The following is a 23,932-nucleotide window of genomic DNA, read 5'->3' as shown; positions in this document are numbered from 1 at the left end:
TGGAGGCAGATATGCTAGTGGCGTACAAGAGTCTTTTAGGTAGGCACATGGAAGTACAGGGTATGGAGGGATGTGGATCATGTGCAAGCAATTGAGATCAGTTCAGCTTGGCATCATTTGTGTGGCACAAACATTGTATACATAAATCGGATGTCCACAGACCAGGTTTTTGCGGAGCCAAGTGGAAGCCTTATCTTTTCCCTTTTGTATCAATGGAGAAGACTTAAGGAAAAGACATTGAAAGCATCACAGTCACTAATGCAATCTCTGATTAAGACACTTTTGCGGAACATTCTTCTTTTAAAATTCACTTTAATACCACCACATTTCTGGTGGTCTGATGCACAAAGCAACGAGATGTTATTCATGTCTGTTCTGCAAAGCATATTCTATTCACACTTTGGAGATCCAGCTACGATTTGTTTCCTGTAGTTTGTAGTAAAGCATGTTTGATTTGCTGAGATGCTGTGATATAAACCATAGGTTTGGTGCTCGGGACACAGTACTGGGAGCCGGTTATTCTGCTCTAATTACAGGAATGATACGATCACCTGCTCCAATTAGGAAACCAAGGTTGATTCAGATGCCTGCATATAAAATTGTAGGCCCAATATCAATACATTTAGGGAATGCTATGAGCTAAGTCACCATTATGTGCCCAATTATTTCATCGTGGCTGGTTGACACTGCAAACGTTAATATAAAAGCTAGTCACTGAAAATATTATTAAACTTTATACATTCTTTGTCATATCACAATTATCTTTAACAACATTTTGTACTCTTTGTTCGCACATTAATCAAAAAATCAGTTGGACATATTGAATCTTGCTTGCATAATCAACCTAGATTCTCATTTACATTGCAGTTATGATTTATTTTCCCAGACGTATTTCAAATTCCATTCCTGGCATGCACAATAGATTGCTTTGAGGCTAATTATGGTTCAATTCATAATTACACCAAGCAAGTTTTAATCTCTTCATTTGTGTTCAAAAGTACTATAATCTGTAATCCTTCATTTTTTGATCTTTGATAAACTCTTACCAGTTTCCTAAAATGTATTATTAAGCTGAGTTTTCTCTCTAAAAATCTTGTCTCATGCTTTCTTCTTTTCTCCACTTCTAAACGAGTAATATGGCCCATTGTTGCTCCCATTAACTTCAACAAGTAATAGATGTTTTAGATTAGTTTGTCCTCAGGGTCACCGTGAAAGCTGACATTCCCCATGGGCTCCTTTCCAAACCACTAACAGCTATGGAATAAAAGTAATTTCATAATTCTGTTAGGCTGAGTGTTCCAAAATTTTGATCCAGCAATAATGATCAAATAGTAACGTCAGTTGAAATCAGAAGCATGTGTGCCTTGGGAAAGATTTTGCGAGATGATAGTTTTCTCAGGCAGCAGGTAATTGGCTTTTCAGTGATGTTGTGTTGAAAATCCTTGATGTGAAAACACAAACAATTATTTTTAGGCACTGTAGTGTGTAAGTCATGACATGTTTTGAAAGACATTTCACAGCACATCAAAGCCAGCCTCCCTCCAAACTTTGATCCTCATCAGTTTGCTCAGAGCAAACAGATCTATGGAGGATGCCATCGCCACAGCCCTCCACACTGCACTGAGCCACCTGGAATACCCGGGGAGCTATGTAAGGATTATTTTTTATTGATTATAGCTCAGCTTTTAATACAATCATCCCTGACATACTAGTCGATAAGCTGTCGGACTTAGACTCCCCCCCCCCCCCCCCCCCCCCCTCACCTGTGCCTGGATAAAGGAATTTCTCACTAACCACCCACGGACAGTCAAAATGGGCCCCACTGCTCCTCCACCCTCACACTCAGCACTGGCTCTCCACAGGGCTGTGTGCTGAGTCCACTCCTCTATGCTCTGTACACTTATGACTGCACTCCAATCCACTCCACAAACTCCATTATTAAACTGTGGTCTTACTCATATCAGGAGGAGATGAGGCAGCGGACAGAGATGAGGTCCTGAAGTTGTCAGAGGGGTGTTCTGTGAACAACCTGGCACTCAATACCAGCAAAACAAAGGAAATGGTCATCGACTACAGGAGGCACAGAGTGGACCTTGCCCCGCTCTACATTAATGGGGACAGTGTCGAGAGGGTTTCCACCTTCAAATTCCTGGGAAAGCACATCGCAGAGGATCTCTCCTGGTCTGCCAACACTTCAGCGGTGGTAAAAAAGACCCAGCAGCAATTGCACTTCCTGAGAGTGCTAAGGAAGAACAGTCTAGAGGAGAAGCTGCTGGGGGGCTTCTACCGCTCCACCATCGGGAGTGTGCTGGCATATTGCATCACAGTGTGGTATGCCGGCTGCTCAGCAGCAGACAGGGGAACTCTGCAGAGAAAACTGCCCAGAAAATCATTGGCTGCCCTCTGCCTTCCTTGGAAGACATCTCCAGCTCTCGGTGCCTCTGCAGAGCCAGGAAAATAATCAAAGACCCCTCCCATCCTGGACATTTCCTGTTCAACTTCCTGCCCTCTGGTGGGTGGTATAGGCGCATCAAAAGCCAGGCAAACAAACTCAAGAACAGTTTCTTTCCCTGGGTCATCAGAACTCTAAATTCCTCAAATATTCGCACGACATGAGAAATGCTGTCATCCATTCCACTAATTTCTGGGAATGGGAGGGGGAGTTGAAGTGCTCGGCCACCGAGAGATCAGCTTGGTCAATGCGGACTGAGCGCAGGTGTTGAGCGAAGCGATCGCCGAGCCTGCGCTTGGTTTCGCAGATGTAAATAAATATATATTACAAAACATATTCTGTTGTGATGCTGCAAGTAAGCATTTCATTGTTCTATCTGGGACATATGACAATAAAACACTCTTTTTTGTACTGATACACTGATTGGGTTTTTTTAATGTCTAAACCATCATCTTCACTTTTGCCATACCTTAACCTCCAAAGTATGTAACCATATTAGAAAGATTTGACAGGGAATCTTATCGAAACATATAAGATTATTAAATGGTTGGGCACGTTAGAGGCAGGAAACATGTTCCCAATGTTGGGGGAGTCCAGAACCAGGGGCCACAGTTTAAGAAAAAGGGGTAGGCCATTTAGAACGGAGATGAGGAAAAACTTTTTCAGTTAGAGTGTTGTAAATCTGTGGAATTCACTGCCTCAGAAGGCAGTGGAGGCCAATTCTCTGAATGCATTCAAGAGAGAGCTAGATAGAACTCTTAAGGATAGCGGAGTCCAGGGGGTATGGGGAGAAGGCAGGAATGGGGCACTGATTGAGAATGATCAGCCATGATCACATTGAATGGTGGTGCTGGCTCGAAGGGCCGAATGGCCTCCTCCTGCACCTATTGTCTATTAGCGGTATTTAAGGTTGTCAAGATGAAGATAAAGAAACTGCTTATGATGATATTCACAATCTGTAGGAACTCGTTTAATAGTTTAGTGTCGAGATACGGTGTGGAAACAAGCCCTATGTCCCACCGAGTCTGCGCCGAGCAATAATACATTAGTTCCATCAAGGGACAATTTACAGAAGCCAATTAACTACGAACCTGAGGGAGACACAAAGTGCTGGAGTAACTCAGCGGGTCAGGCAGCATCTCTGGAGAGAAGGAATGGGTGACGTTTCGGGTCGAGACCCTTCTCCAGAGATGCTGCCTGACCCGCTGAGTTACTCCAGTATTTTGTGTCGACCTTCGATTTAAACCAGCATCTGCAGTTCTTAACTACAAACCTGCACGCCTTTGGAATATGGGAGGAAACCGGAGGGAGGACGTACAAACTCTACAAACAGCACCAGTTGACAGGATCGAACTCGGGTCTCAGGCGCTGTAAGGGAGCAATTTTACCGCTTCGCCATTGTGCCGCCCATAGAATAGTGAAATCTACCAGGTGCGATTTACGAGGATGTTGTCGGAAATAGGCTCGAGGTTACAAGGAGAGACTGGATGGGTTGGATTTATTTCCACTAATAAAGTTGGAGGCTGATGGGTGACCTGAAATAAGTGTATAATATCACTCGGGGTAGGTAAATAATTACAGTCTCGAGGGCACAGGTTTAAGATGAGAGGGGAGAAGTTTAAAGGAGATCTGCGGGGCAAAAATATTAGTGGTTATATGAAATGAGCTGCCAGAGTTGAGGCAGACACAATTGCCAATATTTAAAATAGGAAAATAACTGCAGATGCTGGTACAAATCGAAGGTATTTATTCACAAAATGCTGGAGTAGCTCAGCAGGTCAGGCAGCATCTCGGGAGAGAAGGAATGGGTGACGTTTCGGGTCGAGACCGTTCTTCAGACCAATATTTAAAAGGCGTCTAGGCCAGGACTTGGATTAGAAAGGAGCTGACAATTGGAATTGGCGTTGATAGGTTTCACGAATTGGGCTGAAGAGGCCGTCTCTTTGCTGTACAATTGTTTGACTCTAAGAAAGTATACCCAAATTATATAAATATCGAGAAATGAGAGATGAGATGGCCCTAATGTTGTTGTACCTTCTTGACCCCCAGATGGTGTCATCCGTACCGTTTATCAGCAAATGCTCACAGGTCGTCATCCCAGGGAGTTGTGGTGGTGCGGCCTGAGGGGGGGACATCTACCACAGCGATTGGGTTGGAGATCCCAGTGGGGTATCTGTTGGCTGGCTGTGCCGCTCTCTTCGGGTAATGATTCTCAAAGGCTGAACTCTTTCGTCTCTTCAACGTGCCGAAGCTGAACATCAGGCTGATGCCCCCGAATACTACGAGGCAACCGCCAACGAAGCCAAGGACCGTGGCGTACCCGACTGTGAGCCTGGCGCCGGCCACGGTGTTGGGGATTTGGTTGAGTCGGTGCGTGTACCAGGAGACGGGGATCAGCATGAGGACTCCTCCGATCGCCAGGATGACCCCTCCAGCCCCGGCCATGGCTGGGCTCGGGGTCTCAGTCCAACAGCGGACTCCCCAGGACGCCGCCAGGATGCCAGCGGCGGACACCACCAGAGAGGCGATGCTCAGTCCCCTCGCTATGCTGATCACTTGGTCATTGAAGTAGGCATCGTCCTGCTGACCGCAGGACAGTTCTCGCACCGACTGCAGGTCCCTGCAGATTTCCCACAGCCCCTGGTGATGCACCTCGTCCTGGGAGCCGGTGGGGATCTCGGTCACGTCCCTCCAGGCTGGGGCCACTGTGCAGGTCAGGATCAGCACGTAGCCGACGGGGCCGAGAATCAGCCCCAGAATCATCACCATCGGGGTCCTCATTGTGGACACTGGGCTCCCAGTCTCGGCTCGGAGGCAGAGCACAGGGTTTTGCCAACACGCAAGTGGCGCAGGCACTGGGACACCAGGCTTCTCGGTTTACAACAAAAAAACTGGAAAGACAGGTTTGGCTCCCTTTGCACATGACCACCAGCAGAGTGAACTGCTTGTATCTTTCAACACTTGATCCCCAGCTCCAACCCCGCCCCACATTCAAGTGGTCTGTAATCAACTCTGCAGTTGCAATGTGTGCTATTTTGCTTGAGGCGAGGGAGGGAAAGGGACGAGAATGAAACCCAAATGCGTTCCAATAGGTGAAGTCGGTATGTACATCGCAACTTTTCCGGTACACCTGTTCCTTGTTTGGGTTTCGGTGGTTGAATGGCACGCACCCCGGGCACATTTCTTCCTGCTCTGTGGCATGCAAAGCACGAACATGTAATGTGCAATCAATAATTTACCTGCTCTAATTGATGGTTTTAAATTCACCGTTTACATGCTTTAAACTCTAGGTTAAATGTTTTACCTTTTACCGTTTACATGCTTTAATCCCCTGTCTACGTATTGTATTATATTGCTCTGTCTAATTGTATTGTACTGTATCGTATTGTACTGCACTGTCATCCCCTATCTATTTGCTTTGCATTTGTATTGCACTATGGCCCCCGGAGGCACTCTGTTTCGTCCCATTCGTTGCATGATCTGTAAGGAGTGGAATGACAAATAAACTAACTAACTAACTAACCAATATTGAATGCACGGCCTAATTGGCTCAGATTCTGCCGTGCATATTTTCAGAACCCGATATGAACCTTGTGTCTGGAAAGTAGCAGATATTTTGCATCGGAGAACAGGAAAATCTTGGGGACGATGGGTGGGGGTCAGGAGAGAGTTTAATTGTCAGATACAAGGAAATGCAGATGCTAGTTTACAAAAAAAACCCCACAAGCTTTTGGATTGGGTCAGGCAGCACCTCTGCATAGTTGAGAGTTGACGTTTCGAGTGGGATCCACCTTCCGACTACCAAATGGATCAGGAACAGAACAATGAAATTCTTGTGTTGTAGATTTACTGGCACATTAACACAACACAACAAATCAACATACAATGATCAATAATACTATAAATTATCAGTAAGACTAGAAAATCAGAGCACAATAATGCAACCTGACTTGTGCAGCCTATACAAATACAAACTCCAGAATAGATAATCCCTCCTGTTGTCATAGACAGATCCCTCACCAGTATTTCCTCTGTCCTGCAGTCCTACGTTCACCCCCACCCCAGACAGAACAAGGATAGAGTTCCCCTGGTCCTCCCCTTTCACTCCATTAGTCCCCACATCCAACACATCATCCTCCCATATTTCCGTCACCTCCAACCTGTTCCCACCACCAATCACCCTCCCATCCTCACTCCCATCCACCTTTTACAGAGAGCTCCTCGTTCTGCAGCTCCTTGGTTCACTCATCAGTCATCCCCACCCAAACCACCCCCTCCCCAGGTACTTTCCCCTGCAACCGCAGGACATGTGACACCTGTCCCTTTACTTCTCTCAGCTCCATCCAGGGACCCCAGCGGTCCTTCTAGGTATGACAGACACATCCAGTGAGACAGTACCCGATCTGGCCTCCTGCACATCGACAAGTCAAAGCGTATACTTGGTAACCATTTCGCTGAACAATTACGCTTGGTCCACCAAGGCCTGCTGGATCTCCCAGTTGTTAACCATTTTAAATCCTCTTCCCATTCCCACACTGACCTTTCTGCCCTAGGCCTCCTACATTGCCAGAGTGAGGCCACACACAACCTGGAGAAACAAAACCTCATATTTCACTTGAGTAGCCTACAACCCACAGTATGAACATTTAATTCACCACTTTTCGGTAACTGTATAACTGTCCCCTCTCCCTTTCCACATATAACACCCTACTTCTCCTCCTTCCCCTGATCCCCAACTGGACCCGCACCTATTTCCTCCCCTCCCCTTCCAACTACATTCTTTCCACTTGCTTCACAATTTGCAACTTTTCAATACTTTTGTCTCAAACCTTCTGTCTTTTCATCTCTGGCCTTGATCCAACCATCTGCCTATTAAAATACCATCCTCACCTGCATCAACCTATTACCTGCCAGGCTTTACCCTGCCCTCCTCTCTTCCAGCTTTCGTTCTCTTCCCCCCCCCCACCCTTCAATCAGTCTGAAGAAGGGTCCCGACCTGATGCATCACCTGTTCATGTTTTGCAGAGATGCTGCATGAACCATTGAGTTGCTCCAGCACTGTGTCTTCCCCAGAATAGATCCTTGTTGAGGCAACGGTTAGGGTTGTGCAGTGTGGTTCAAGAGCCGGATGGTTGATAGGAGATTACTTTTGTAAATCTGATCACCTGGCTCCTATCTTACAAGCTGAAAGTGAAGAGGGAGCATCCAGCACAGGACGTTATGCAGCGCTGGTTCGAGTCAGTGGACGGGTCCATATTCTAGGACTCTGCAGGTAACCGAGATGCATATGCCACTACTGTCATAGAGTTCATAAGCAAGTGCACAGAGGACAGTGTACTAAACAAAACAACATGCATGTTCCCCAACTGGAAACTCCAGATGAACTGTGAGATCCACTCATCGGTGAAGTTCAAGTCTGTAGCATTCAAGTCAAACAATCTCAAGAATACAATAAATCTATCTATGACCTTTGCAGACTCATTATGGATGCCAAGATAAGGCTTACACGCTATAATGGACTACAAAGTGAAGCAGGCAATATCGTTGGCAACAATGGGTCCCTCCCTAGTAAGCTCAATGCATTCAACATCAGCTTTGAACAGAAGATCAGTGAAGGAACATCACCTGCCCTGCTAGTCTCGGGTTTTCTTGCACCAACAGTTTCTGTGGCAGACATAAGGTCAGTCTTCCTGAGTGTGAATCCGCAGAAAGCAACTGGCCCAGATGGAGACCCTGGTGTGTCCTCAGTACATATGCGGATCAGCTGGCAGAGGTATTCAGATTCATCGTTACCCTCTCATTACTCCATTCTGTGGTCCCCACCTACTTCAAGTAGGCACTATCCTTCGGGTGCCAAAGAAAAGTAAGGTTGCATACCTTAATGATGAAAGTCCAATGGCTCTGACATCCACCATCATCAAGTGCTTGAGAGACTGGTGATGGCACACATTAGCTTCAGCCTCTCAGCCACCCATGATCCACAGTGATTTGATTACCGTCGCAACAGATCCACAGCAGAAACCATCTCCCTGGCCATAAACTCATCCCTGGAACACCTAGACAACAAGGACTCCTACGATAGGCTTCTCTTTTTCGACTATAGTTCCACCTTCAACACCATAATCCCATCCAAACACATCTCCAAACTCCTGGACCAAGGAATCAATGAGGAGAGGTGACAATAGCTCCTCCACAATAATTCTCAACACCGGTGCCGCGCAAGGATGCATTCTCGGTCCTCTACGTGGCGGCGCCTAACGGCAGCGGCTGACTAGCAGTCTGTCCATCTTTTTTTTCCCTTTTTTTGTTGTGTGTCGGTGTTGGGATGGTTTTTATATATATTTTTTTGGTTGTGTATGTGTGGGAGGGGGTGGTGGTGTGGGTGGGTGGGTGGGTGGGTGTGGGGGGGACTTTTCTCTTCCTCACGGCGCGGGGTGCGGCTCGGCTGCGGGGCCTAACATCGCCCGCTGCGGCTTGGCCGCTGGACTTTACATCCCGGTGCGGCTTGGCCGCTGGACTTTACATCCCGGTGCGGCTTGGCCGCTGGACTTTACATCCCGGTGCGGCTTGGCCGCTGGACTTAACAGTGCCCGGTGCAGCTCGGCTGCGGGACTTAACATCGCCCGGTGCAGCTCGGCTGCGGGGCTTAACATCGCCCGGTGCAGCTCGGCTGCGGGGCTTTTCATCGCTGGTGCGGCTCGGCTGCGGACTTGACATCGCCCGGTGCAGCTCGGCTGCGGACTTGACATCGCCCGGTGCGGCTCGACTGCGGACTTGACATCGCCCGGTGCGGCTCGACCACGGGACTTAGCTGCGCAAGGCTTGGTCGCGGGCCTTTCATCGCCCGGTTCGGCCGCGGGACGTTTCAGCGCCCGGTGCGGGGACTGTGCGGGTCGGTCGGGGACGAGCTGTCTGTCCGTGGGCGTGGGGAAGAGAGTGGAAGTTTTGTTGCCTCCATCACAGTGAGGGGGTGTTTGGAGTCACTGTGATGGACGTTTGTGTTATGTGTCTTGTGTTCTTTTTTTTTTTCTATAACTGCTATGTAGTTTCGTTCGGTACTTCGGTACCGAACGACAAATAAAGCTCTGTTATACCTGTTACTATACTGCCTGTATAGTCGTGACTGCGCTGCCAAATTTGGCTCTAACTCATTTTGCAAGTGACACCACTGTGGTGGGCCGGCTCACGAACCATGATGAGACAGAGTACAAGAAGAAGATTGAGAACAGTATCATGGTGTCAGGACAACATTTCATGTTGCTCAATGTCAGCAACATGAAATAACTAGTTATCAACTTCAGGAAGCATGGTGGAGTACATGCCCCATCCGCATCAATGGTGCAGGAGTGCAAATGGTTGAGAGCTTTAAGCTCCTTGGTGATAATATTACCAACGATCTGTCAGGACCAACTACATTGATGAGACAGCCACGAAAACACACAAACACCTCTACTTCTTTTGGAAAATGAGGAAATTCGACATGTCTCCAACGACTCTTACAAACTTCTACAGGTGCACCATTGTAAGCGCACTGTCGGGTTGCATCACAGCTTGGTTTGTGAACAGCCATTCCCAAGAATGCAAGAAATTGCAGAGAGATGTAAATGTAGCCCAGTCTATCTCACAGACAAGACTCCTCGCCATTGACTCCATTTACATCTCACGCTACATCGGAAAAGCAGCCAACACAATCAAAGACTTGTCCCACCTAGTCATTCAATTTTATCCCTGCTCCCGTCCAGTAGAAAGAACAGAAGTGTGAAAGTGAGCACCACCAGATTTAGAAACATGCTACTTCCCCTCTGTTATCAGGCTTCAGAACAGTCCTTCCTTAACTAGAGTTATGTCTAATTCACCTGAACTTCATTGTGGACTGATGATCAAAAATGAGGTCGTTTTTCAGAACTGTCTCTGGAACTGATGCGCTACAGTACTGAGAACTACATTCTGCACTCTGTATCTCCCCCTTTGCACTACCCATTGTAGTTGACTTTGACTTGATTGTATTTATCTGATTTGTTTGGATAGCATGCATTTCATTGTTCCTCTGTACATGTGACAATAATAAACGTAAACCTATACTCATGGTTTTCAGGCTCTTGTATCCTCCACTCAACAGTAGCAGCAAGAGGAAGAGGATTCCATAGACCTCTTTGCATTTGTTTCAGTTCTTAGATATTTCTGAAAAACTACCTCCCGTTTGATCATCAGTCCTAGGCTTGGTGTCAAATTTTGTTTTAAAGTTCTACTTTAAAGACACTTGAAGCAGTTTGTTACATTAAAGATCAGCCATGATTGAATGGCAGAGCAGACACAATGGGTATAATTATCCTCCTATGCTTTTTCAGGAAGGATGTGGATGCTTTGGAAAGACTGTTTTGGAGAGGTTGAGGGCAGACCAGAGAGAAGTATATAAAATTACGTGCAGCATCGATAGGGTAGACAGTTTTTTACCTAACCTTTTTTCTAGGGTAGAAATATCAAAGACGAGGGCAGAGCTTTGAGGCGGAGGGGCGGAGCTTTGAGGCGAAGGGGCGGAGCTTTGAGGCGGAGGGGCGGAGCTTTGAGGTGGAGGGGCGGGACTTTGAGGTGGAGGGGCGGAGCTTTGAGGTGGAGGGGCGGAGCTTTGAGGTGGAGGGGCGGAGCTTTGAGGTGGAGGGGCGGAGCTTTGAGGCGGAGGGGCGGAGCTTTGAGGCGGAGGGGCGGGGCTTAAACGAGATGTGTGAGGCAATATTTTTACACAGAAAGAGGTTGGTAGGTGCCTGGAGTGCTCTGCTTTTGGTCGTGGAAGCGGATACAAAGGTGTAATTTAAGAAGCTTTTAGATAGGCACATGGATATGCAGGGTATGGTGGAATATGGATCACATGCAGGCAGAGGAGATTAGTTTTATTTGGCATCACGTTCAATGTGGGTTGAAGGGTCTGTTCCTGTGCCGTACACTGAAAATAGAACACTATGTTTTATTTTCTATGTTTCACTTTCATGTGGATGACATTTAACTGAGCTCTGGAGTGGCCAAACTTGTCTTCCCAGATTATTAGGCAACAAGGGATGGGTATTAAATGCTGACCATATCTACATTCCAAGAATTTTTGTTTCCATAAACCTGGAGGATTGGCAATTGCTTTCCTGAACCTATATTGCCTTATCAGCAAAGTTAATTTTCTTCTAATTGAATAACTCTCAGCCAACAAAGGGTTCCCAATTTAAAAAAACATGTAGTATTTGTTTTCCTTTATAGCAGTGGTTTACAAATATTTTTTTCAGATGAATCACAAAATAGTTAATTCACATGATTCATTAATAATAATAATAATAATAATAATAACAACTTCACCAATCTGCGGACGGGCATTTATTTAAAGGGTGGAGATAGCAACCCATTTTTTAACATCCTGCGCCCCATCAGAATGTCACAGTCCACGTTAAAAACCAATGTCTACATGGAGCATAGAACATATGAATAGTGCAGCACAGGAACAGGAGCTTTGGCCCACATGATCTCATCTGCCTGCACACGATCCATATCTCTCTATCCCTACACCTCCATGTGCTTATCCAAAAACTTCTAGCATGAATTGGTGAATGAGTCAGAAGAAGTGTCTCGACCCAAAACATCACCTATTCCTTTTCTCCGGAGATGCTGCCTGACCCACAGAGTTACTCCAGCTTTATGTGTTTGTCTTCAGTTTAAATCAGCATCTGCAGTTCCTCCCTATACATTTTGGAGTAGACTCGATGGGCCGAATGGCCTAATTCTACTCCTATCCTTTATGACCTTATGACAGCACCCATAGTCAGGACCAAATCCTGGTCTCTGTCCCTGTAAGGCAGCAGCTCTTACGCTGCACCACTGTGTCACCCAGTGTTTAGATGAGTTATCGTATGCATGTAAAGTGTTAAGTATTTTAGAAAACACTATACCATATCAGTTACATATATTTTTTAAATGATATAGGATATTTCAATGTCAGAGCAGCAGCAGGTGATTTCAAAAGGCAGCTGTGGATTGCTCGAGTGATCGAAATTATGAGAGAAATTGGCTAATTGTGCAGCCAATAAAAAAAGAAGGCAAGGTACAGCAGAGTGGCCGATTGGAAGCAGCTGTGTTGGGAGAGAGGCTGTGTTTAGGGCAAGCGAGGGGCTTTAGCTCAAGAGTCTTCAGCGAGGAGGCTGAGCGGAGGGGGACGAGGTAAAGGTACAGTCCACTGTAATCATTGATAACCATCTTTACTCTACCACCCACGTTCGTGTCATCTGCAAACTTACTAATCCTGATTTATACATTCTCATCCAAATTATTGATATAAACCACAAACCCCAATGGGCCCAGCACCGATCCTTGAGGCACACCACTAGTCACAGGCATCCAGTCTGAAAAACAACCTTCTCCCATCACCCTCTGCTTCCTTCCATAAAGCACATTTTCTATCCAGTCGGCTAGCTCTCCTTGGATCCCGTGTGATCTAACCTTCTAGAGCAGCCTAACATGCAGAACAAATGTCAAATGCCTGGCTGAAATCCATACAGACAACATCTACAGCTCTGCTCTCATTACCCTTTTTGGTTACATCTTCAAAAAACTCACAGATTCGTAGGACACAACCTCCCACGTACAAAAACCATGTTGACCATCCCCGAATCAGCCCTAGTCTATGTAAATGCATATATATCTTATCCCTCAGAATATTCTCTAGTAATCTTTCTGACCACAGATGTTAGACTCACTGGTCTATAGTTCCCAGGCTTTTCCTTGCAGCCCTTCTTAAATAGAGGCACAGCATTTGCCACCCTCCAATCTTCTGGAACCTCACCCGTATTTAATTATGACTCATATATCTCAGCCAGGACACCTACACCATTTTCTCTAGCTTCTCACAGGGTCCTCAGTTATATCTGATCAGGACTGGGATATTTGTCTACCTTCATATGCGATGATGACAGAACAGAAGCATGCAGGAGGAAATTAAATGGATAATAAGGTAACTGAAATACAAGAAATCTCTTGCATTCTGAGAAAGTTATACAGCCCAGAAACCGGCCCTAAACACAATTTGGCCATGCCAATTAAGGTGCCTACCTAAGATAATCCCAAAATCGACACAAAAAGCTGGAATAACTCAGCATATAATCCCATTTGCCTGCGTTTGGCCTATACCCATCCAAACCTTTCTTATCCATCCATTTGTCCAAATATATTTCAAAAGTTATAACTGTACAATTTCTCTACAGTTTCCTCTGGCAGTTGGTTCCACACACCAATTACTCTATGCGTTAGAAACTCGGCCCTCAGATCCACTGGAAACCTTCCCACTTCACCTTAAATCTCCAGTTTTAGACTTTTTTTACCATGGATGAAAGTATGTGACTTTCTACCCTACCCAAGCCACTCATCATTTTATAAACCTCTATAAGACCACCCCTCAGCCTCCTTTGCTTCAGGGTAAAGAGTCCCAGCCTAAACCATCTCTCCTATATTCCTATATGGAGATATAAGGAATTGCAGATACAGGCTTATATAAAAGACACTAATTGCTGATCAGGCAGCAACTTTGGAGAACGTGGATCCATGTAAACCTTGGTTTTACTATACAAAGTAACATCAATCTTGGTGTCATCTGCACACTTACCAATAATGTCACCTACATTGTCAATCAAATCATTAATATGTATAACAAAGTAAAGTATGCAGCACCAAACCCATTGATTACAGACCTTCAATCCCAGTCAATATTAGAGAAATTAAAATTCCCTACTACTTTTAAAGGTGATGCCAAAATTGGTGATGTAGTGGACAGTGAAGAAAACTAAGGTTACAGCAAGGTCTAAATCAATTTGGAAAGGGGACAGAGGAATAACAGGTGAAATTTAACTCAGATAAGTGCAAAGTGGATAATTAATCAAGAGCAGGGCATACACAGTAAATGGCAGAGCCCTGGGAAGGATTGTGTATAGTTCCTTTAAAGTGCAACATAGAAAGTGTGGTGAAGCAGGCGCCTGGCACCTTGCCTTCATCATACAAGATTGAGTCTCGAGTTAGGCATCATGTCACAGCTGTGCAAAACATTGGTGAAACTGCATTGGGAGTATTGTAAGTATAAGAAAATAACTGCAGATGCTGGTACAAATTGATTTATTCACAAAATGCTGGAGTAACTCAGCAGGTCAGGCAGCATCTCGGGAGAGAAGGAATGGGTGACGTTTCGGGTCGAGACCCTTCTTCAGACTTTGAGAGTATTGTGCCCAGTTCTGGTCACCATGTAATAGAAAGGATGTGATTAAGCTGGAACCGGTGCAGAAATGTGACAAGAATGCTTGAGTTATAAGGGAAGAGTGGATCAGCTGGGATGGTTTTCCCTGGAGTGAAGGAGGCTGACAGGTAACCTTATAGAGGTTTATAAACTAATGACAGGCATAGATAGGGTAGATAGCCATAGACTTCTTACCTGCCCCCCATGAGAAGAGGCTGTAAAGACATTTTCTACCAGCAATGCTTAGAAAGAAATATCTGCCAGCAGGACTGTTTAAACTTTAATCATTTCTAGGTACTCATCACCCAGGCCTAACTGATATTGTCCCATTCTCTTATTTCAAATCAATAGTTTCATTGTCCAATCAATGTCCAATCCAGCAGTCTACTGATAGACTGGACATCCCACCATTTAAACTGATGGGCTGCCGAATAAAGTGTTGTCTTTTATCAATTTTATCCATTCAATAATTTAAGTAGGGAAACAGCATGATCTTGGAACAGAACACATCTCATCATCTCAAATTTCAATTTCATGTTTAGTTTAGTTTAACTTTAAGTTTAGAGATACAGCGCGGAAACAGGCCCTTCGGCCCACTGAGTCCACGCCGCCCTGCGATACCCACACATTTACACTACCCTACACGCACACAAGGGACAATTTACTTTCTCATCATCTCAATTTCAATTCTTATGGGGAGGAAACCGAAGATCTCGGAGAAAACCCACGCAGGTTATGGGGAGAACGTACAAACTCCGTACAGACAAGCACCCGTAGTCGGGATCGAACCTGGTCTCTTGCACTGTAAGTGCTGTAAGGCAGCAACTTTACCGCTGCGCCACCACGTCCCCCTTATATTTATCCTTTCTCTATGGTGACTCTGAAAGGCAATGTAATTCTAAGTGAAATTATTGACTCATGAACCCATGATCACTGGAAACACAATCTTGGTCCAAGCATAACAGGAAGACTAACATATTTTACTGTTGATGCAATTCTTAACTAAACACAATGAATGCTGGAAGGCAATTAGTCTGTCAAAAATATGTGTTGTTCATAGTAGGAATATTATGTATCAAATGGTTCAGGCTGTTATCTCGCATGTTGATTGAATTACTTGCTGGAGTTGCTCAGTTTCTGGGAAACAATAATAAGCCGTTATTTCCCTTCCTTTATCAAAAGACATGCATTTACCGTTCTATATATTTACCCAAGCAGAATGTTTAAATATAAACAAGCTTGTGACATGATAGTTTGAAGTCATTGCGTGGGGCAAATTGTCAACCCTTTTGGGTATTGAGAGTTATACTTGAGCTGAGCATCAGTATTAAAAATAAGATGCCCTAACTGGTTGTGAAGGTGGTGCGTGATTCCTCTCTGAGGATGGATTCAGAGTTTCTACAATATGAGTTAGACTATTACCCAGTCTCCATCTACCAGTTTATATGTGCTCCACTTGCATTTATGTTCTACCACCTCTCCATCACGGGATACCTTTCTTTAACTGCAAGGTAAGCAGGGGGAAGTTAGGTAGTGATGGATAATAACAATTCCTATTACTTGAATATGTAATTCTCTTACCTGTGCTCTGAAACGTGGATGTTTGTGTACACAGATATGTTTTTGGTGAACTAATTGGTTGCAAGACAAATAAAACATGAATGAAGGGGCAAAAAATAATGTGGCTGAAGGCTATTAGCGATCATAATCTGTGAGGTCTGGTTGATTAATTAATTCAAAACCTTAGAAATTGCAATTATATTGAATGAAAAAGTTGCTGCCTTATAGCACCAGAGTCCCGGGTTCAATCCTGACAACGGGTGCTGTCTATATGCAGTTTGTACGTTCACCCCGTGACTTGTGTGGGTTTTGTCTGCTTTCCTCCCACACTCCAATGATTTACAGTTTTGTAGGTTAATTGGCTTGGTATAATTGTAAATTGTCCCTAGTGTGTGTAGAATAGTGTTAGGGTGCAAGGATCGTTGGTCGGCATGGACACGGTGGTCTGAAGGGTCTGTATCTGCGCTGTGTCTCTAAAGTCTAAAGTCTAAACTATGTAAAGGGACGATGGTTTTAGCTGTATTTGTCTCAATCGGCAGAAGATGATTCATGGGTGATTTCATCTACACAAGGGGAGCACAGTCCATGCTGCATAGTTTAGTTTAGAAATGCAGCATGGAAACAGGCCCTTTGGCCCATCTAGTAATTCTATCCTACACATTAGGGACAATTCACAGAAGCCATTTAACCTATAAACATGCAAGTCTTTGGAATGTGGGAGGAAACAGGAGCATCTGGAGAAAACCTATGTGATCACAGGTAGAATGTACAAACTACGTACAGACAGCACCCGTGTTCAGGATCGAATCTGTGCCTTTTGCACTGCAAGGCAGCAACTCTACCACTGCACCACTGGACCGCCCTTGTTTGAACAAACAATATTCAATTTAAATTTGATGTAAAGTCTTTCAATGGTATTTTTAGTACAGGTAGTTCTGTGCATCGTTCTATACCATGAATTGGAAATATTGTGATTGATGACAGGGAACGTTCTTTGTATTGTGCTGAATGAATTGTTATTACACAATTTCAATTGGGAACTAGAGAAATACTGAAAAGTTGACAAGCAGAAAAAAGCTGTCTGACAAAAATACAGTCCAGGGAAACAGAATCAATTACCTCCTCCGGCAACTCGTTCCATAAGCCCACTACCCTACGTGTAAAATCAGTGACCCCTTACATTCCTATGAAATCTTTCCCCCCTCACCTTAAACCTGTGTTCTCTGGTTCTCGATCGAGGCAAAATACTTTGTGCATTTACCTAATCTATTCCTCTCATTATTTTGTACACCTCGATAATATCACCCCTTATCACCTTGCGCTCCAAGGAATAAAGTTCTAGCCTGTTCAACCTTTCCCTTTAGCTCAGGCCCTTGAGTCCTGGCAACATCCTCGTAAATCTTCTCTGCACCTTTTTCAGCTTGACATTTTTCCTATAACATGGTGGCCAAAACTGAACACAACATTCTAAATGTGTCCTCACCAATGTCCTATATTACTGAATCATGATCTCCCAACGTCTATGCTCAATACTCTGACTGATGAAGGCCAATGTGCTAAATACCTTTTTTGACAACCCTATCTACTTGTGACGCCACTTTCAAAGACCTATGTACTTGCACTCCTAGATACCTCTGCTCTACAACACTCCTCAGAGCCCTACCATTCACTATGTAGGTCTTGCCCTTGTTAGACTTCCAAAAATGCAGCACCTCCCATTTCTCTGTATTAAATACCATCAAATATTCCTCAGCCTACCTGCCCAATGGTACTACTGTTTCCTACTACAAAATTTTGACAACATCTTCACTATCTACAATACCGCCCAGTTTAGTGTCATCTGCAAACTTGCCTTGTACACTCTCATCCAAATCATTGATGTAGATGATAAACAAGAATGGGTCCAGCACCGAACCCCGTGGCACACCACTAGTCACAGGCTTCCAGTGAAAAATAACCTTCCACCATCATCCTCTGCTTCCTTCCATGAAGCCAATTTTATAACCATTCAGTTAGCTCTTCTTGCGATTTAACCTTCCAGAGCAGCTTACCATGCAGTCCTTTGCCAATGCCTTATTGAAACCCATATGTACAATGTCTAAAGCGCTGCGCTCATCAACATTTTTTAGTCACATCTTCAAAAAACTCAATCAGATTCTGAAAGCCCCACATCCCTCAAAACCGTGCTGACTTTCCCTAATCAGCCCTTGTTCATCAAAATGCATGTATATTTTATCCCTCAGACTATTCTCTTATACCTAGACAGCACGGTAGCGCAGCGGTAGAGTTACTGCCTTACAGGGACAGAGACCCGGGTTCGAACCTGAGTATGGGTGCGGTTTCTATGGAGTTTGTACGTTCTCCCCGTGACCTGCGTGGGTCTTCTCCGGGATCTCCGATTTCCCCCCACACTCCAAAGGCGTACAGGTTTATCGGTTAATTGACTTTGGTAAAATTGTAAAATTGTCCCCGGTGTGTAGGATAGTGCTGGTGTACATAGATCGCTGGTCAGAGTGGAATTGGTGGGCCGAAGGACCTGTTTCCATGCTGTAAAATGGTGGGGCTATGCGATTAATAGGTGGAAGCAGACAAATGATAAAAGGAAAAGAGGGGTGGCGGATGGAGAGAGGTGGGAGGAAGGGAGCAGGAAGGTGGAGACAGAAGCTCAAAGGTGATGAACGGGGACCCAAAGGCTACAATTGCCACAATCCAATACTCCAGCTTTCTGTGAGTGTGTTCCCTCGAGGTCTTGACTCCCCGGCTCTGGGAAGAATAGATTCTGACAAACTACCTCATCTATGCCCTCTTTACTATATAAACCTTTTGAAGATGACTTGTCAGCCTCCTATGGTCAAGTGAGAATAAACCCAGCCTAGTCAATCTCGCCTCGTACTTCGTCATCTAGTCCAGGCAGTATCCTGGTGAAGATAGACACAAAAAGCTAGCGTAACTCAGCGGGACAGGTAGCAACTCTGGAGAGAAGGAATGGGTGATGTTTCAGGTCGAGACCCTTCTTCGGACACCGTGTCCTGGTGAATCTCTTCTGCACTCTCTATTGCTACCACATTCTTCCTGCTGTGTGGCAACCTGTACATAATACGTTAAATGTCCTCTAACTAATGTTTTGTCCAACTGCACATGAGTTCCAACTCTTATGCTCAATGCCGAAGAATACATTTGGTCTACTTGCTAAAAGGCACGATCACGTTGAGCAATGGACTTGCACTTACTCTATGTTTGTTTTGAAAAGATCTATTGGTGCCTGAATGCTATTTTGCATGAAATAGGAATTTGGATGGACTTAATTCAAAGGAAAAATTTCATCTCTCTTCAGATACATTTTCCTTCTGTTTGGAGGGTCTCTTTTGGCCGTTGTTTCTATGGGGCCCTATACCATGTTGGTTCTCATACCTGCTGTTCTCTCAATGATACTCATACACTTTCTGGAGCCCAGGAGTGTCCACAGATGGACCTTCCTCGCTCAGATGACATGGCAGACCCTCTGCCATCTTTGGCTGCACTATAAAGAATATTATCTGCAAGAAGCAACGGACATTAAGTAAGTGTAATTTTTAAACGTACAGACATCTCTAGGTAATTATTTTAGTCATAATTACTGTAGTGTTGCTCTCACCTGGTTCCATGTTCTCCTCCTGCAACTGCCCTATTGTCTATGACCTCTTTTTTTGCCTTCATTATATATTCACTACTTTTATATTTACTTCCAACTCAATGTGTCCACAGATTAATCTTAGACACTGATTACCTGAGTTTGTAAGTTAGTTGCCTAAAATTGGACAATTCATTGTTCATACCATTGGGTTGTTTGCTACCCAAGCGGAATATGAGGTCTTGTTTCTCCAGTTTGGTGGGGCCTCACTCCGGCAATGGAGGAGACCTCGGACTGAAAGATCATCATGGGAATGAGAATTGGAAGGGGAGTTAAAATGGAGAGCAACCGAGAGATCCAGTGGTCCTTGGCGAAACGGTTACCTGGTCTACGCTTGATCTCGCTGATGTAAAGGAGGACACATTGGGAGTACCAAATGTAGTAGCTGAAGTTAGAGGAGGTGCATGTGAACCTCTGTCTCACCTGGATGGGGTCTCTGGATGGATGTCAGGACAGAAAGGTCCAATGTTAGGTAACTAATCTAAATTCTCCAATTTAGGTCATTAATATACAAATACCTACCCGCCTCTCAAGACCTTCACTGGCTCTGAATTGCCCAATTCCCCGATAGCCAATAATAGACCAGACAAAATTAAATTACAATAAAGTTAAATAAAATGGATAGGTATTAAATAAATTAGTCAAACTCAAGAAGGATGTAACCCTGATTTTAAAAAATACATTCATTTTGAAATAAGCCACCAGGAATTGGCCTTAAAGGAACTACTGCAATTGTTCATTATTAATTATTCATTAGAAAAAGGCGTAGTGAGAAAACATAAGTGCTTGGCTGACATTCTATCATAAGAAGTGAAATAAAACATATTTTCAGAATAACATGCAGAACATTCAGCATGTAATGATTAGGACTATCACAGTGCTAAGGGCATGGATGGGACGGAATAGAACATAGAACCGTGCAGCACAAGAACAGGCCCTTCGGCCAACAATGTCTGTGCAAACATGATGCCAAGACAAACTCATATCTGCCTGCACATAATCTATTTTTCTCCATTCCCTGCATATCTATGTGCCAACCCAAAAGTCTCTTAAATGCCACAACAACTGTCAATGCCACTGTATCTGTCTTAACCACCACCCTGTGCAGCACATTCTGGCACTCACTGTCCTTTGCCCTCTTAACTTAAAGATATATCCTCTAGTATTTGGTTTTTCATTCCTTGGAATTACCAAGATGTCTGTCCCTCCTCTCCATGTAGCTAATATCCCCTAATCCAGGCATCATTCTAGTAAACTCCTCTGCTCCTTTCCAAAGCTTCAGATTATTCCTGTAAAGAAGTGACCAGAACTGGGCGCAATATTCCAAATGCGGCCTAACCAAAGTCTGATAACTCTGCTTCATGACTTCCTGACTCATACTCAATGTCCCAACATTGGATAGCATGCAAAAGAAAGCTTTTCACTGTATCTGAGTACATGTGGCAATAATAAACCTAAACCTAAACTCTATGGAAGCAAGCATACCATTTGCCTTCTTTACCACTCTATTTACTTGTGTTGCAACTTTCATGGCACAAGATCCCTCTGTGGTTAAGGGTCATGCCATTAATTGTATATTATTCTATTATATTCAACTCCCTAAAATACAACACCTCGCACTTGGTCGGATTAAACTTCAGCTGCTGTAATAAAGTCTGATTAAAGATACTGTACTTCAAAAGTCTCCTTGAGGTAGATGGGAGGTCAGGACCGCACTCTAGCTGGTGAGAGGACCGTTCAAGTGCCTGATAACAACAGGGAAGAAACTGGTCCTTGATTATGCTGACGACCTTGCTGAGGCAGCGTGAATAGATGGTCAATGGAACGGAGGCTGGTTTGTGTAATGGTCTGGGCTGCGTCCATAACTCTCAGCATTTTTTTGCGGTCTGTGGGTCAGGAAGTCGAGGATCCAGTTCCAGAGAGTGGTGCTGACTCCATGTTCCATGAGTTTGGAGTTTAACTTGGTTGGTATAGTGGTATTGAAAGCAGGGCTATAGTTCATGAATAGGTGTTTGTCATAGGTGTGCTTCTTAAACAGGTGTTCCAGGTGAGTGTAGGGCTAGGGAAATGGCATCAGATGTGGACCTGTTATGGCAGTAGCAAACTGCAGTGGATGGATGGTAGGCTGGAGTTAATGTGTGTCCTAACCAGCCTCTCAAGCAGTTGGGCCACTGGACGGTAGTCATTGAGACATGAGATCTTGCTTTTCTTTGGCACCAGGATGATAGGAGTCTTCTTGAAGCAGGTGAGTACCTCACAATGGAGTAAGGAGAGATTAAAGATTTTGGTGAACACTCCCGCTAGTTGGTCCGCACAGTTCCTTAGGACGCGGCCAAGGTCTCCATTCGGGCCAGTTGCTTTTTGTGGCCTTTGTCCTACCATTTGCCTACCATTACCCCCTCCCTCCCCCTATAGAAATGCCAGCAGTTCCTTCCCTCCTATCCGTTGAATTCCTCCAGCACTTTGTATTTTTCTCAAGAAATATTCATCAACAGTTGTATTTACTGTGTACAAATGTAATTTAATACTACACTTTTAAGAGATCTCTGCTTGGTTTCATTTTCAGATACTCAATAGCACTGTCAAGTCTGATGCTGTTAACACAAAGAATAACATCAACGTCATTAGATATTCATGAAGGTAAAATCACAACTCCAATAAGAATTATGCAACAAAACCACCTGGAATATGAATTGCTTCATAGTTTTCTGTCATATCTTAGCTATATGCTGAATTTTCCTGCACTATTTGGAGGGCCTTTGTTCACTTTTAAAATGTTCAAAGCTCACATGGAAAATCTTAAAAGAACTGATCGTAAATGCTTAACCAGCCCCTTGTGGCCTTTTGTTAAAAAGTGCATCTTATTTCTTCTCTTGTCGAAGTTGAGAATATTTGTAAGAAATTCTATTCGTGACCAAGGGCCCCTTCAATGGAATGCTCCTGCAGACATTTTACTGATTTGGATTACAGCTTTAATGTTCAGATTAGCATATTACTCACAATGGCTTCTCAATGAATCTCTTAACCATTTAATTGGTTTGGGATTGGAAAACACAAAGTCTGAAAAAGTTACACTCTCTGATACAGATATCTGGACACTTGAAACAACTACTAAGATATCTGAGTTTACTCGAACGTGGAATAAAACAACAGCTGACTGGTTGAGGAGGATTGTGTTCCAACGCAGCAAAGTTCAGCCTCTGCTGGCAACCTTTGCATTTTCAGCATGGTGGCATGGTCTGCATCCAGGCCAGATCTTTGGATTTACCCTGTGGGCTCTGGCAGTTCAAGCAGACTATCATATTCACCGACATGTGGATTCTCTTATTGTGAGATCAAGGTTTCTGAGATTTATTTATAGACCTGTGATGTGGCTACAAACCCAGCTGGTAATTGCATATATTTTGGTAGCTGTGGAACTGCGGAGCTTTACCTGTGTGTTGCTGCTTTGTAAGTCTACTTGTGCCATCTGCCCATTGCTGTATGTACTGATGCTAATATGTATGCCGAGCAGAAATTAAAATTCATTATCAACCCATTGCATGCTTCTTCCATCTTCCTTCCACCTGAATCTGGCTATGACATTTCATGTTGCACATCAGCTGCACCATACCATGATATCAGTGCAGACAGCTTAAGGAAGTATGTGACTGGGAACCAAGACATTGGAGAAATGAGAACCTTTACGGAAGCAGGAAGATTGAAGCACCATTGATGGAAGAGCACAAAAGTGTAGGTCCTTCATATGTATGCCAGCCTCCTTGCCCATGAACACTAATCCCATTTGCCAGAGAGGATCAAATATAGAATGGTTTGCCAGGATAGCACACAAACTAATATTTTTCACTGTCTATTGGTACACATGACAATAATAAACCGATACCAAAGGTGTGGAGAAAGAAAGGTGTGATTGGTGGAGGGGTCCTCTTGCAGCTGGAGGAAATGACAGAGAATGATGAGCTGGATGTGAAGGCTGGCAAAGTGAAAGGTGAGGACC

General features: G+C 44.3%; 2 protein-coding genes across 3 annotated transcripts; one reads left to right on the top strand and one right to left on the bottom strand.

Moving 5' to 3' along the window:
• Positions 1-463: 463 nt before the first annotated feature.
• Positions 464-5,371, bottom strand: LOC144592363 (claudin-23-like). 2 transcript variants are annotated; one of them, XM_078396916.1, is made up of 2 exons: positions 4,487-5,371; positions 464-1,441 (listed from the first exon to the last, which is right to left on the bottom strand). In XM_078396916.1, the coding sequence occupies exon 1, from the start codon at positions 5,231-5,233 to the stop codon at positions 4,535-4,537; it is 699 nt and encodes a 232-aa protein (XP_078253042.1). In that variant the 5' UTR covers positions 5,234-5,371; the 3' UTR covers positions 464-1,441; positions 4,487-4,534. The 2 variants fall into 2 exon arrangements, with proteins under 2 accessions (XP_078253042.1, XP_078253041.1); XM_078396915.1 differs by having other exon boundaries at positions 4,518-5,371.
• A 2,564-nt stretch (positions 5,372-7,935) lies between these two features.
• On the top strand, positions 7,936-23,456 carry mboat4 (membrane bound O-acyltransferase domain containing 4). Its single transcript, XM_078396770.1, has 5 exons — positions 7,936-8,315; positions 9,857-9,974; positions 16,065-16,216; positions 19,600-19,824; positions 22,502-23,456. Exons 1-5 carry the CDS (start codon positions 7,936-7,938, stop codon positions 23,454-23,456), a joined length of 1,830 nt encoding a protein of 609 aa, XP_078252896.1.
• The last annotated feature ends 476 nt before the right edge of the window (positions 23,457-23,932 follow it).

Source organism: Rhinoraja longicauda, chromosome 3 (genome assembly GCF_053455715.1).
Source record: "Rhinoraja longicauda isolate Sanriku21f chromosome 3, sRhiLon1.1, whole genome shotgun sequence".
Lineage (NCBI taxonomy): Eukaryota > Metazoa > Chordata > Chondrichthyes > Rajiformes > Arhynchobatidae > Rhinoraja > Rhinoraja longicauda.
Note: the sequence above shows the minus strand (reverse complement) of the source record. Positions and strands in the feature narration are given on the sequence as shown.